The sequence below is a fragment of the Sphaerodactylus townsendi genome, linkage group LG16, assembly GCF_021028975.2.
Source record: "Sphaerodactylus townsendi isolate TG3544 linkage group LG16, MPM_Stown_v2.3, whole genome shotgun sequence".
Classification (NCBI taxonomy): domain Eukaryota; kingdom Metazoa; phylum Chordata; class Lepidosauria; order Squamata; family Sphaerodactylidae; genus Sphaerodactylus; species Sphaerodactylus townsendi.
Window position 1 is genome coordinate 12998259 of NC_059440.1, and position 14561 is coordinate 13012819.

A 14561-nucleotide genomic window follows, 5' to 3' on the forward strand; every position below is an offset into this window, starting at 1 on the left:
GGCAGACACCAGGAAAGCTGCTGGTGAGTAAAACAGTGGTGGCGAACCTTTGGCACTCCAGATGTTATGGACTACAATTCCCATCAGCCCCTGCCAGCATGGCCAATTGGCCATGCTGGCAGGGGCTGATGGGAATTGTAGTCCATAACATCTGGAGTGCCAAAGGTTCACCACCACGGTGCTACGAGAACCATGTTGGGAGACACCTAAGCTAGAGAACTTCCCCACCCCAGTGGATTAACCATTTAACTACTGAGAACATTCCTGAGGGAATGCTATTCAGGGATTGTTAATCTTGGAGGCAGACAGCAAGTAAAGATTACAGGCATGAGAGAGCCAGCTTCTGTGGTGTTTACAGCGTGATGGAGTCTAAACTGGAGAACTGGATTTGATTCCCCTCTCTCTCACATGAGCGGTGGACTCTCTTCTTGTGAACTGGATGTGTTTCCTCACTCCTACACATGCATCCGCTAGGTGACCTCGAGCTAGTCACAGTTCTCTCAGAACTCTCTCAACCCCACCTAACTCACAACGAGTCTGTTGTGGGAAGAGGAAGGGAAGGCGTTTGTAATCCACTTTGCAGGAGGGAAAAGGGCGGTATAAATCCAAACTCTTCTACTCTTCCATTCCAAGCCTGTGGCGACCACAGTTCAACCTGTTCCTGAGCCATTTTAATTTGTCCCTGAACTTCCCTCTGGCTATTCTGACAATGGAGAGAAAAGTAAAGGGGTCTCTTGCCTACCCCAAGGATCTTCAGTACATTGCTAAATTATCTCAGGATGCCAAGAGCCCTGGAATATGACGTACCTAAGTGCCATCATATCACAATCGACTCACAGCGACTCTAGCAAAGGGCTTGAAGGCAAGTGAGAAGCAGAGGTGGCTTGCCATTGCTTTCCTCTGCAGAGTCATCCTTGGTGGTCTCCCATTCAACTGTCAACACTGCTTAGCTTCTGAGATCAGGATATACCATGCTGCCTTCCTTCCCCTTTGGAATATCAGGTTTATACAGGAGTTTGCCACTTTCAGGGTATTGCAGGAAGAGTTCTAATTCTGGGAGATCTCTAGGACATATTTGAATGCTGGCAACCTTCTATAAAGTCAGGTTTCCAGTGTTAAGAACTACGGAAAAAAGACTGGTTTTTAAGTTACTGTTTGTTTGTCTGTTTTAAATAGGTTGGTTTCCTGATGATGGTTTGCGTTAAACAGAGTGCTCAGTGAAGTGCTTTGTGAGGTGGGGGGAACTTTGTGAAGAAATCATTCAACAGAAAAGTTAAACACTGTCTTGCCAAATTGCCCCATCCATCTAAAAGTTCATCTCGGGGAAACCAGGGAGAGTTCAACATTTCCACGTTTCACCTTGCAATTTCCAAACTCCATTTTTATTAATTACGTTGGAGACTTCTGCGGAACTCAAGCGCTTGGGCTATTTTTAATAAGCTTCATCCGACTCCGATGTATTGTTACGCTTCAAATGAAGATCAAACTACTAATTTAGCTGAAGATAATTGCGAGGCTTCCAGGTCAGCTCCCGAGTGGAATCCTACGGGGTCTCTTCGCCAAGCCCTAGAAATGGAAAAAGAGCCACCCGGCATAATCCTTCAGATAGTTCCTAGCTCATGACCCCCAAAATAAGAGTATAGGGAAAGGATGAAATTGTGCTAAGTATTCCCTTTCATGCTGTTGATCAGAGAGCTGCAATTTGGAAAGGTTTACATATGAAGCATCAAACTCAGGCCCTCCAGATGATCATGGACTATGATTCCCATCAGCCCATGCCAGCAGGGCCAATTGTCCATGCTAGCTGGGGCTGATGGGAATTGTAGTCCATGAACATCTGGAGGGCCTGTGTTTGACACCTAAGAGAAAGCAAACAGAACTTCCCTGAAAGTTTCATGTCTGTTAGCAACAGACATCTTCTGCCACTGTTCAGATCAAGTTCCTGATACCTTCCTCCATGGATTTCTAATTAAATCTTTCAGTTATGTCTTGATGTCTTCACTGTCTGTTTCCTGGGCTCCTCCTAGCATGCTGAGATTTAGGTTTTAGAGATCATAGGCAAAATGACTTCCAGCTCTCCCCTCACCCTACCCCCGGTTTGCAGCATTTATTGTATTATATAGGACCACAGTCTGTCACGATAAGTCAAAATAGATAAAATATACCATGTAACAAGCATAAAAGTTAAATATATACAATGCAAATTATATACATTGTATAAAAAATCTAAATAAATTATATAATAAAATCCACCAAGACATATTAAATAGTGTTCAGTTAGTTTAAAAAAAATTCCTCCCCAAATCTAGCTGGAGAGTTTTGATTGGTATATTTGGAGCATAATTTTTAAGCAGCCCGGGCAAAAAGTAAAGTTCTGTGTGAGATAAATGGGTCTCTAACTGATAAAAGAAACATCAGTTTCTCAAGGTCAGAAGAAAAAAATTAACCTATTAATATGCCGGTAGAAAATTTGGCTCTGGGTTTTTAATAGAGAGGGCAGTATAAAACATAATGTGGTCATTCCTCCACTACAGGTTCCCTACAGATGCACAGATATAAGGCCAGTGGTGGTACAAAGTGCAAGGTGGTGATGCAAAGTGCCATCAAACTGCAGCTGACTTATGGTGACCCCACAGGGTTTTAGCTTCAAGCCTGTTTTTGTTTCCAAGGTCTGGAGGAGGAAGAGGAGAAATTTGGATCTACACCACACTTTTCTCAATCACAAGGAATATCAATTCAGCTTACAAATTTCTTTTCCTTCCTCTCCCCACAAACAGGCACCTTGTGAGGTAGGTGGGGCTGAAAAAGTTCTAAGAGAACAGTGATTAGCCCAGGGTCACCCAGCAGGCTGCATGTGGAGGAGGGTAGAAACAAACCCAGTCCACTGCTTTTAACCACTACATCAAGCTAGCCTAGGCCATCCATGAGAGGACCCCCTCCTTCACACCAACCTCAAAAGGATGTGATTCTCATCCAGTTGGTACCAGCAGACGTTAAAGATGCTGACCCCTACCTCTGGGCATGAGGTTCTTGGGGGCCCTGCTACAATGTTCCATCCAGGGAAGGAACAGGGCAATACTGTTTTGATTCCCTTGAGCCCACATTGGGCTGGTACCATTCTATGGCTCCAGCAGTTGACTGACTGGGCTGCCGCCACCACCCTGCACCAGCCCTAGATATATTTTGTTCTTTCCCCAGTTCGAATGCCCCCTTTCTTTGACAAGGGTGGCATTCCTTTCAGCTTTTGCATCCTGACAGGATCAACAGCAGTCTCCTATGGGAAAGGGCATGCAGTCATCTTTTCAGGCCGTCAGACAGAGCCATAAAAACCAGCTAAATACCAACTAGAGGCACTAGGCAGAGTGTATTTGTGTGTGCGTGCCCTCTTGCATGGATATAAAGTCACCAATCAGTTAAGGCACTTTCTAAATTAGACTCCTTTCTGTCCTTCTTTCCCACCAAGTCCAGCACCAACTCACCACTGCAGCTAAGGGTATTTGGGCACATGAGCCAATTAAATGGACTGCAGCACTAATCCAACATCAGCACAAGCGCAATTCCCTTTTCCGCAGACCAGCCGTCGTAAACAGGGAATAGCCTATCGTCTATCACTGCCCATTAGCAACATGTTTAACATGTTTCAGGAAGGGAAAAGAGTGTGCTTGTTGCGGCTGTTTTTAATATTGAACAGTCTCCCATCGCTTAGTTTGTTAGCACTTTGTTTGTTCAGCACACAGAGGAACGGCAAGCAACATCTGGCTGGATCACATGAAATGCAACGGAACAACTGCTTACAATTATTCGCACTCTGCAGATGGGATGATGGCGTGCACATTTAGAGAGAGAGTCTTGCTATATGATAAGTTGAGCTTCAACTACATTAAGGCAAAGCTCTGGACAATTTCTGTTAGATCCAATAGCCAGTCCTTCTTTTGTGGGAATGCACACACACAGGCTCAAAGTCTACAAACCGTTATTAAGGACACTGGACAAGCAGAAGTTAACTCGTGGCTGTACATGATCACTTCCATGTATGATGTAAAAACACACAGAGCCCTTTGGGGATGGGGTGGTATATCAAATTTGAATAATAAATAAGTAAATAAGTAAATGAATAAATAAATAATAGTGCTAGAAGTAGGGACAATATCATCATTCGGGGTTTGTTAGGCAAAACAAAACAAAAGTCTTCACCTGCAGGCTAAAGACACTGATGGAGGAAGATGGATGAATCTCCCTGGGGGAAGCTGTAGAATACTTAGCAACCAACAGGCCAGTAAACAAAATGCTGGCTGTGTGGAATGCTGAATAGGCAAATTGTTCCATCTCACCCGTAACACGCTAGAATACTCAAACTGTGAAAACCAGGAGACCTGAAAACAGCTCAAAATCAGAGTCACTCACTTGCAAACCGAGATGTAATGCGGTTGCCCCATCAACATTTTGGTAACTGCAGATAGTCTGGAGAAACCTACCCCGATATACCCATTGAAAGGTTCCCCTTGCATCTTGTATTGATGTTGCTACCTTATTTGCTAACTGATTATGGAATCTGACCTCAGCACCAAGGTCAGACAGTCTATAAAACCAATTAACACTGTTCCCATTTGACTCTCTGTGCTCAATTGCTTTAAAAAACACTCAGTGTTACCAGGTCAACATCATCTTTTTTTCAAAACGTAACACACCGGTCTCCAGATGCTTGGAGCTGAATGGAACTCAACACTCACCTTTCAATATAAATAAAAGGCTACCTGCTCACTTGTTCAGTAGGGGTCCAACAGAGCTCTAGGCTCAAGTTATCCCCAACTAGCAAGATGTGTATTACTTTAGGAAAAAGTCCTGTTCCGCAGAAAGACCAAATCAAATTATTTATTGCTTTTCATGCTAATATCCTAAGATAATCAGAGAGACAGTGTCAGAGTACAAGTAACAAAATGATCAAAGCTCTCCTATACCATAAAAGCAATGTGATGCCCGGATAATTCTTGTGGCATAAAGACTTATCGTGGCATAAGCTTTCAAGGACTACGTTCACGTTGTCAGATGCACAAAGCATTCAGATTTGGTTGACAGATATATAGCTAGCCATTTTTAAAAAAACCTACCTTTTGCATCCAACCACCTTAAGGAAGTTGTAGTTGCACCCAGGTAGATACAGAGGAAGGAAAATATAAAAGAGCAAATGAAATGCCAAGTATAATGAAGCTTGTGGCACTGCTGTGCAGTCCAAACTACTCCAAGAAAAGAGCAAGCCATTCACCAGAAGTCAATGGCAAGAATGCTACCTTTCTAGCTATGCTCAAGCAGAACCAGATTTGCTGATCTATTCTACCTCAACAGTTTTACCCGGAAGCCTCCAGGAGAACTTTTGCCCCCAAACACATCTGTGTGCCTTTAAAGGCACACTGAAGCAAAACCAACAACAGATTAACATGGCTACTGTTTTGGAGCAGACAACTGCAGGGAAGCTAGTACAGATCCTTGGCCACACACATGAACTGCGGGTTAATGGAACTCTGATCCAAGTTATTTCCCTGAACTAATGGTAGTTAGAACTAATGGTAGTTTCCAGGAGCAGAGTGAGGGGAAACTGTGCCTGGAGCATGCGTGCGCCCTGCACCCCTGCCACGCCCCTCCATCCACCGGCCACACACCTGCACCAGAACGCGCTTGGAGCATTGCGCCCCCTCCCCCATTGGCACTACACCACTGGTAGTTTCCTGTGCGAGCACTGGATCCTTACTGACCCATTGGGTGACATCACAACTCCAAGGTATGGGAGATTAGGAATCTCTGCGTCTGATGACAATTAACTCCTTGCAGAATCCCAGCCCCTTGAACAAGGCTCTCTATATAAGCCTAGCTGTGAGCCTGCTTCTGCCTGGATGCAACAAGTGTATTTCCTGTTGCTTCTATGTGCCTGGTTTACTGCTGATCTCCAGCCTGTTTGCCTGATCTCCTGTGCTGTGACCTGCTGGACTGCCCCGTGACTACGCCTTTGCCTGCCACCTGCCTTGGCCCATTGGACTGCCTTCTGACTACGCTTTTGTCTGCCGCCTGTTCTGTCCTGTGAGACTGGACCTGACCACGCTCTGCCTGCCTGCAGCACACAGTAAGGGTCAGTGGTTTGCCCAGTTCAATCAGCAATGGTAGAATGGTGTAGTTGGCTATGGACAGTACAACCTAGGGCTAGAACCAGGGAGACCTGGGTCCAAATCCCCAATGGGTTGTAATGCTCACTATTTATACTATATGGAGGTTTCAGGGTGGCTAACAAAATTAGAAACAACAGTAAAACGTGTGTGTGTGTGTGTGTGTGTGTGTGTGTGTGTGTGTGTGTGTGTGTGTGTGTGTGTGTGTGTGTGTGACAATCTTAAAAAACATAACATTACCCACTTGCATATCTTCCCCCACCCCAGACCGGCAGCCACCAGAGAGGGCATCTAGGGCAGGGGTCTGCAACCTGCAGCTCTCCAGATGTTCATGGTCTACAATTGGCCATGGTGGCAGGGGCTGATGGGAATTGTAGTCCATGAACATCTGGAGAGCTGCAGTTTGCAGACCCCTGATCTAGGGGGATCAAAGGCCTGGGTGAATGGGAAGGTCTTTGCCAGAGGCTGACACCTATGAAGGGTTGATGCCTGGTGAATTTCCACAGGGAGGCTGTTCCACAGTCTGGGGCCATGTACTCCCTCCTATTTGCATCTTGATGGCAGAAGGGACCACCAGGTACCCCCCACCCCCAATCCACTCTACCTCAGGGCTCAGGTTCATATGAACACAGGCACTCCTTCAGATAGGTGGAACCCAAGCCATTTAGGTATTCTTGGGCAAGCAGCTTAACCCAGCTCACGGAATAAGCGTGAGGTACATAGGAAGATGGGAAAGCCCTGTAAGGCATCCAGAGCTCATGAGTAACGAGCAGAATGAAAATATGTCCAACAAATATAGATCCACCAGCCTCCATGGTGAAGCAGACATTGTATCTTAACTTTTTCAAGAACCAGTCTAACAGCTAAGCTACACAATAAGGATTGTATGCATTTCCTGCCTCACCATTCACAAGTTACAAATTAAGAATACTTCCAAAACACATAAGACTTTCCCCATATATTGCGAAGTTCAAAAATACCTGGGCTTATTTCCAAATTAGTATTGATTCCTTAGGAAGTAGCCATTGTTCCATTTTTTTTTCCATTTCAAAACTTGGCACAAATAATGCATAGATTGCTATAATTGTCAAGTCCTATACTTCTTCCCCTGTGACATTATTGACCTGATAAAACACTGTAGAAAGCAAACAAATTTGATCTAAATGACATGTGGATGCATCATAATCCTTTTTTTTAATTTGGGGATTTACCCATGCATAGGAGTGCATGAATGTATTGACACAAAACAACAAATAATCAAGGCACATGTGCACAGCAATACAAAGAAACTATAGCAAACAGCATGAATTCTAATTCTGGGATTAATTGCAGGATTTTTCCTAGTTCAGCTCCCAGAATTCCAGAGTAAAAGAATGTAATGGTGAGCAAGCTTTCAAAACTAATACAGCAACAGAACGGGGGAAAGCCAGCTGTCATCCTCATTTCATTTCAAATGAGGGCGTTTATTCATTTTAGACAATTTTAGGATGATTTTATTTTTTCCTGTTGTGAATGGCTTCAAGTGAAAGCCTGCATTCAGAAAAGCAATACAGAAATGGTCGGAAATCCAGAGCAGGGAAAGCTAGACGCTTACATTTGACTTTGTTAGAACACCAATAACCTCCACCACACAAGCCATCCTGAATAATAGCCCTAGCGAATATCCGAAAGACAGCACGGTACAGAGGTTGGGAGTATAGGAACAAGGTTGGATTTTTCCTCCTTGCCTCTCACCAAAAACCATTTCTCCCTTGCCCACGACTCTTTATTTGGATGCCATTTCTGAAATGAAACAATTGACAAAAAATATACAGAAATCTACACACAAATATAATGAACAAACATTTGTCCAGTCCCTTTTTAAAATGCAGTGTCAAAGAGCCAGGTAATTTATAATAATTGTTTAAAAACACATAAAGTTGCCTTTTGGTGCAGACTTGTCAAGGTTTATATTGGCTAGCCCAGCTGGCAGTGGCGCTGGAGGCCCAAACTAGATGTGCCGGTGCCCATCAGTCCGACCCATGGCCACCACCATTTTAAAGCAAGGGTCTGATACTCAACTGTTTTAAAACCTTTTAAAATGGTGTCATCATCTACAGGTCAGACCTCTGGACTCCAATATGTCCAGTCCAACCCTCAGGTAAATATCTTTCACATCACCTGCTACCTGATCCTTTTAGCCAGAGACCAAACCTGAGACCTTCTGTATGCAAAGCAGTTTCTCACTCACTGAGCTATGGATGAATGACAGCCTCCCTTCTCTTGTAAAGAAGAAAGAAAACCCAGGGTAATCAAGGTAACCTATTCGAAAGAACAGAATTGGCACACTTTAAGTTTACCATGAAACTTTTTAGATCCAGGCCCTTTAGCTAGGATTTAGTCCTTATCTCCAAATAATCAGCTCTCAAACCCTATTAGTTCCAACTCAAGTACATGCAGAGCCATTTCAGTTCCTATGGACCAACATCCACCCATTTCTTCACCTCTGCCAAGCTTCTCCTTGGCAGCTCAGGAGCTAGCATCCTGCGTGTAGACTTTGCAGCTGTGGGTTTGAAGCTCAACTCAGCCATCAGTTTCCAAGCCAGGAAGGTAACTCCCGTCAGTAGAAATCCTAGCCCACCTTAAAAGGGCAAGCATCTTTTTAAAAAATGTATTATGTACAAGCATCCTGTTCCAGGTTTTGCAGATGGAAAAGCAAGGTGGAGAGATTCTAGCGTACACAATGCTGATACTATTGGTCAGTATTGTTTCTGCTGACTGATGGCTGTTCTCTGGGATCACAAGCAGAGGAAAGTCTTTTCTCGTACTTGGTCGAAGCCTGTCCTTCAGTCCAAAACTTTCTGCACAAACTCTGCAACTTCACTGCAGGCCTTTCTGTCACACACCGATTACTCTCTATAAGCCTTCCTAAGGACTGATGAAAATGCATTACACTGAGTCAGGACACTGGTGTGCCTTAACGTAGATCCACTAAAAGGCGATGCCAAGGATTGAATATGAGATCTGCTCAAAAAAGTGCATGTTCTACCCAACAACTTCCACTCTAGCACGTCCCAGGATGCTGGGCCTCTCAGGTTCGCCTCCACCCACAGGTGGCCCAACAGCTGCCCAGTTAAAATAGCCCATTATCCATCCCAAAGAATGGAACACCTCTCATTTTACTAGTTATCAGGACTGGCCGGTTTTTCGAACAGCCACTTGGGTTCCAGTACCTTTAACAGCTACACAGGAGAGGAAATCGACAGCCACATGCTGTGTTTAAACCTTGTTCGGGGCAAGGTTCCCTTGCAGAAAACCTCTCTTCTCCACAAGTACATCACTGCACTGTTGACCCGGTGTTGAAAATCTGGCTGTCCCTGCTGTGAAGGAATTCTGAGAAGCTACAACAGAGTCACTTCAAGATAGAAACAGGGTATTTTTTTTTCTTATTCTGGCTTCTGTATACTTTGTCTAGAGTTCATTGCAACAGTCCCAAATTGCTACAGCGGTAGGCGTGAACACAGTACACTTACTCAAACAAAAGCCACCTCGAAGTTCTCCAACACCTCATGCATTCTACCAAACCATCTGAAATCATTAAATTAAGAGGGTCGGGTCTTTCCTTGAAGGCATACAACTGGGTCCTTCCTGAGCTTACATTTGATCCTGTCAGTTCCAGGACAACTTTGGTGGAAGCAGCTGAGCAGGTAGCCTATATGAATGAAGCTTGTATGGAAGTTGACAAAGAAGAACCTTTACAGAAAAGAAAACCCAGATAACCTGGTAATGAGAAATGATTGCAACAAGTTCTTTTTTTATGAGACTTGAGACGTCACCTCCAGAACTGAACTTTTCCACCCAAGATTATAAAGATACAGACTTATTCCCTGTTCAGTGGACACACCATCCAAATCCGCCGTTACCCCAAACAGAACTAGAATCCTCAGACATCTTCACATTCCAGAATGGGGAAAGGGAGTGGGATAAAACTGGATTAAAAGACATACCACACACACACAGAGAGAGAGAGAGAGAAGTTCCAAGTAACAGCCTTAGGAAAACAGCCTTAGGAAGCATGCAGGTTCAAGCTCCAAGACAAAAGGGGATTGAAATTGACTAACAAGATGGGAAAAGAATGAAATTGACAAACAGGTCATTGGCATCAGTTCTTTGGGTGAGGGGAGAGATTGTCAAGATCTGATGTGAAGAAGGCTCCACGAATCTTACCCAGCACTTGACAAAAAACACACACACCTTACACAAGGTTCCTAGGGTAGCTTTCCTGGGAAAGTAGGTGTGTGGGGGGGGGGGGGAGGTGTTGGTGTCAGCATTCCTTCCCTGAAGGCCCTTCACTCTCCATACTCAGCCGAGCTTCTTCCACCCCAGACACCCTCCCTTCCAGCGTCTCCCCCACCCCAAAGCCATCTCTGGGCTGGAGAAAGGGGCACCAGAAATGTCCACGGCTGGTCCTGGCCAAACAGCAAGAATCGATTACATGGGAGCCACACAAAAGCAGTTTCCAAATCGGGTAAGGGGAGAGGATCTCGACGGGATAAGTTGGCAACCGGGTTCAGGACTAGCCCTCCTTTCGAGGGCACGGGGGGGGGGGCATTCCTTGGCGAGGCGCGCGCTCCCGCGCCGGCGCGCCCGCCCCTTTCGGTGCCATGAAGGCTTTCAAGTAACCAAACCTCGGAGAGCATCAAGGGCGGGCAAGTCCATCAGCCGCCCCTCCTCTTTTTCCTCTCTACCCAGTCGCAAGGCATACACACCCCCGTGCGCCCCCCCCCCCCCGCCGCCGCCACGGAAAATAAAGCAGCAACCAGCCCCATTCCAACAGCTGGAGCTGGCAGAACCCACCCACCCCTCCTCTCCCACCCCCCGCTGCACATCCATCAAACGCCAGCCAAAACACATTTTTATGTGTCTCTGGATCTAAGCCCCCCCCCCCCGCCACATCAAGCAACCAGGTGCTTTAAAGATCTGCATTGTTAAGATGGGGGGGGGGGGGCGAGGAACCAGCCCCGATTTCCCTGTCTGCCGCCCCCCCCCCCCGGCCGCCGCTACCCTCCCACCAGCAAACAATGAGACCCCGAGCCAACCCGGCCCCCCTCCCTTCCCCAAGCATCCAAAGCGGGGGGGGGGGGGGCGTCGCGTGCTTACCTCTAAGGCTTCCAGGGTGACAAAGCTGGCCATGGCAAAGCCATCGATGATGTCTTCTTCGGGGGAGGAAGACTCTCTCCTCTTCCTCCGGGGGGGTTTGGGCCGGGCGGACGGCGGGAGCGGGGGGTTCCCATTGTTTTCCAGCTCCGAGCCCGAGGAAGAAAGGACGGGGGGCGCGGGGGTCCGCCTGGCTTCGCCGCCGCCCGCGACCCCCGCCGCCCCGCCGGCAGCCCCTTGTAATCCGCCTTGGAATCGCCTCTCCCGGTCGCGTTGGGACCGGGATCGCCTCTTCTTCCGAAAGCCGTGGTAGAGTGCGGAGCCATCCATGGCTCGCGGTTTTGCCCAAGCCCACCAGCCCACCCCCCTCCCCGGCCGCCTGAGCCCTCCCTCCCTCTCGCCCCCCCTCCACTCCAGCTCCCCCACCCCACCCGCAAGCGGAATCGGGTGGGGGGGGGAGAGAAAGGGAGGAGGAAAAAGGGGGGGCGCAAAAAGAAGCAGCGAGAAAAAAAAGGACTCCCAGGAATGTCAACCGCAGCAAAAACCCAGCGAAGAAGCGGAGATGTGGAACGATTCCTTCAAGGCAGCCCAGGAAAGTCACTGGCTGAGCAGGTCTCCGTTGGAGGGGGGAGCGGAATCCTACAGAAATCCACCGGGCGGTAAAGGAGAGTAACGGAATGTCTCGGTCCAAGGCAGCGTCGGGGGTTCGAGGCTGACCCCTCCTCCTTCTCGGCCACCCCCTTGATTTATTTATTTTTAATCCTGGGGGGGGCGGGGAGAGCGGTTTTAATCCCACGGAAGAACTCTTCGGCGGCACCGGAGGGCTCTCGCCTGCCTTCGTCCCCTGCTGGCAGAAGTAAAGCCCCCGGCCATGGCCAAAGGCACAGCCCGGCTGGACGCTCCTTGCTCGCCACCCACCGACGCCCCGAGTTGGGGATCGAGCCGGAGCATCGGACAAGTGGGGAAGTTTCCGCTTCTCTCCTTGCCTCTCCCCCCCCCCGCCCCGCAGGAAATTTCCTTGTAATTCAATCAGAAAAGGTCCGGCTGGGTCGGGTCGTGGATCGCGGCACCTCGGGAGGGCTGGAAGGCGAGTCGCGCAGCCCCCACCCCCCCCGTTCTTTCTCCAATCTAATACCCCCACCCGCCCCGAAGGGCAAGAAGAAGGAGGGGGGAAGGGTCGCCAAGAGAGAGGGGGGGGATCTGGAGGGGTGGGGGAGAGTTCAGCCTCCAGGAATCCGAACACAAAGGAAATTGACAGGCTCCGAAGGGGCGCGCACCGCCCGCGTGGAAAAGCGAAATGGAAAAGGCTCCGGGGGGGGGGGGGGCAGGCGATGGAACACACCCCTAAAATTAAATCCAAATTATATTGGGGAAAAGGGAGGGGGCGCCGATCCGAGAAGCTGCCCCCCCTGCGGGAGGGGGAGAGAGACGACAACAGAGAGGTGCTCCAGGTGACGGCTTAACCGCCTCCCCTGCCGATGGTCACAGCTGATCCCATGGGGGGGGAGGAGGTTGGTTGTTCCCCCCTCCCAAACGCGGCAGCTCGGAGCGGGCCAGCCCCATTCACCTTTCCCTGCCTTTCTCTCGGCGAGTGTGTGTGTCTCCCCCCCCCCAGTAGTCACGTGGCTAACTTTCCTGTCTCTCTCTCTCCCCCCCCCTTTTCCACCCTCTCTCTCCCAGCAGTGTGAAACCAACCCTTCCCTTCCCCGCGCCCATGCGCGCTGAGCTTGCGCACTAGCTTTCCCTTTGGCTGCCTGCACGAAGAAATGAATGGGAAAAAAAAAGGGGGGGGGGTAGGTTCCACCCAGGAGCTGCTGGCCCTTTAAAAAAAGGAGGGGGGAGAGGGTGGTTGTGACATCGTGTTTTTGCACGCCTTCTCAGTTTCAAGTATCAGGGTTATCAACTTTTTTTTCTGTACCTAACCATTTTTTAAATTTGTGCTTCGGAATCAAAATCCAAAACTAACCCAAAGACAAAACATTCACCAAACTATACATCCCATGCAGACTTCCAGAGTCTTCTGCACCGAATTTCAGCAGTTTATTCTGCACCGAATTTCAGCCATTGGTCAGGGTTGTCAACGTTTACAAACAGTTTATCCCAGTTAGACCTTATGTGTGTCCTTCGGACAAAAAGCACTGTATTGCTTCCTTGTGGCTGCCCCCCCAAACGGTACCAGTTTTGAAGACTGGGGAGGATTTGACCTGGTCAGTTAAAAGGGGGCATGGGAGGGTAGCCAGGAACGGAAAGGTGACTGCCCTTAAGTCATCCTTCAGAGAAAGAAAGAAAGAAAGAAAGAAAGAAAGAAAGAAAGAAAGAAAGAAAGAAAGAAAGAAAGAAAGAAAGAAAGAAAGAAAGGTGAGGTGACTGCCCTCAAGTCATCCTTCACTGAAAGAAAGACAAACAATCATCTACTGCCCTGGTAGCTTCGTGATGGGTTTTCATTGTTCTGTGGTGCTTTGGGAGGCAGTTGAAGAGTGAGGGGTGATGTGAATAGGCACTATCAACTGCCTGGATCCACTTGAACTGACACCCTGGGATTCGAATGCAATACCAGCCTTACAGCCTTGTGTGTGTGTGTGTGCGCGCACATGCATCCTGTCAAGTCACACCTGACTTATGGTGACCCCTTACCCGTTTTCAAGGCAAGAGGCATTCAGGAGAACAGGGCTTGATTGCCCCTCCTCCACATGAACAAGGAACTCTCATCTGGAGAACTGGGTTTGATTCCCCCTCTTCCACACAAACAGCAGACTCTTATCTGATGAACCAGGTTTGTTGCCCCACTTCGACAAATGAAGCCTGTTGAGTAACCTTGGGCTCATCACAGTTCTTTCAGAACTCTCTCCCACCTACCTCACAGGGTGTCTGTCGTGGGGAGAGGAAGGGAAGGAGTGTTAAGCTGCTTTGAGACTCCTCCTGGTTGAGAAAAGTGGGATACAAATCCAAACTCTTCTTCAAACTCTTCTCTTTTTCAAAGCCTCTCTGTTCCTGTCTTGCCTTGGAAAGCCCTGCAGTGGAACTTCATGGGTTTGCCGTCAGTCCATTGCAATTCAGTGGCACACTTCACCTTTCCCTAGGCCAGTGGTTCTCAACCTTCCTAATGCCGCGACCCTTTAATACAGTTCCTCATGTTGTGGTGACCCCCAACCCTAACATTTATCCATTTTACAGATGGAGAACACTGATGAAGAGAGTCTTAGGCGACCCCTGTGAAAGGATTGTTCGACCCCCAAAGGGGTCCCGACCCACAGGTTGAGGACTGCTGCC

At 48.0% G+C, this 14561-nt stretch overlaps 1 protein-coding gene across 6 annotated transcripts in view; it reads right to left on the reverse strand.

The window, feature by feature from the left end:
* The window catches only part of AUTS2 (activator of transcription and developmental regulator AUTS2), an 821199-nt gene extending 809469 nt beyond the window's left edge, over window positions 1-11730 (reverse strand). For all 6 annotated transcript variants that reach the window (XM_048518997.1, XM_048518995.1, XM_048518996.1 and 3 more), the window contains exon 1: window positions 11295-11730. In XM_048518997.1, coding sequence (XP_048374954.1) covers window positions 11295-11621 — 327 coding nt within the window. In that variant the 5' untranslated portion in view covers window positions 11622-11730. The remainder of the gene's footprint in view (window positions 1-11294) is intronic.
* Window positions 11731-14561: the final 2831 nt, after the last annotated feature.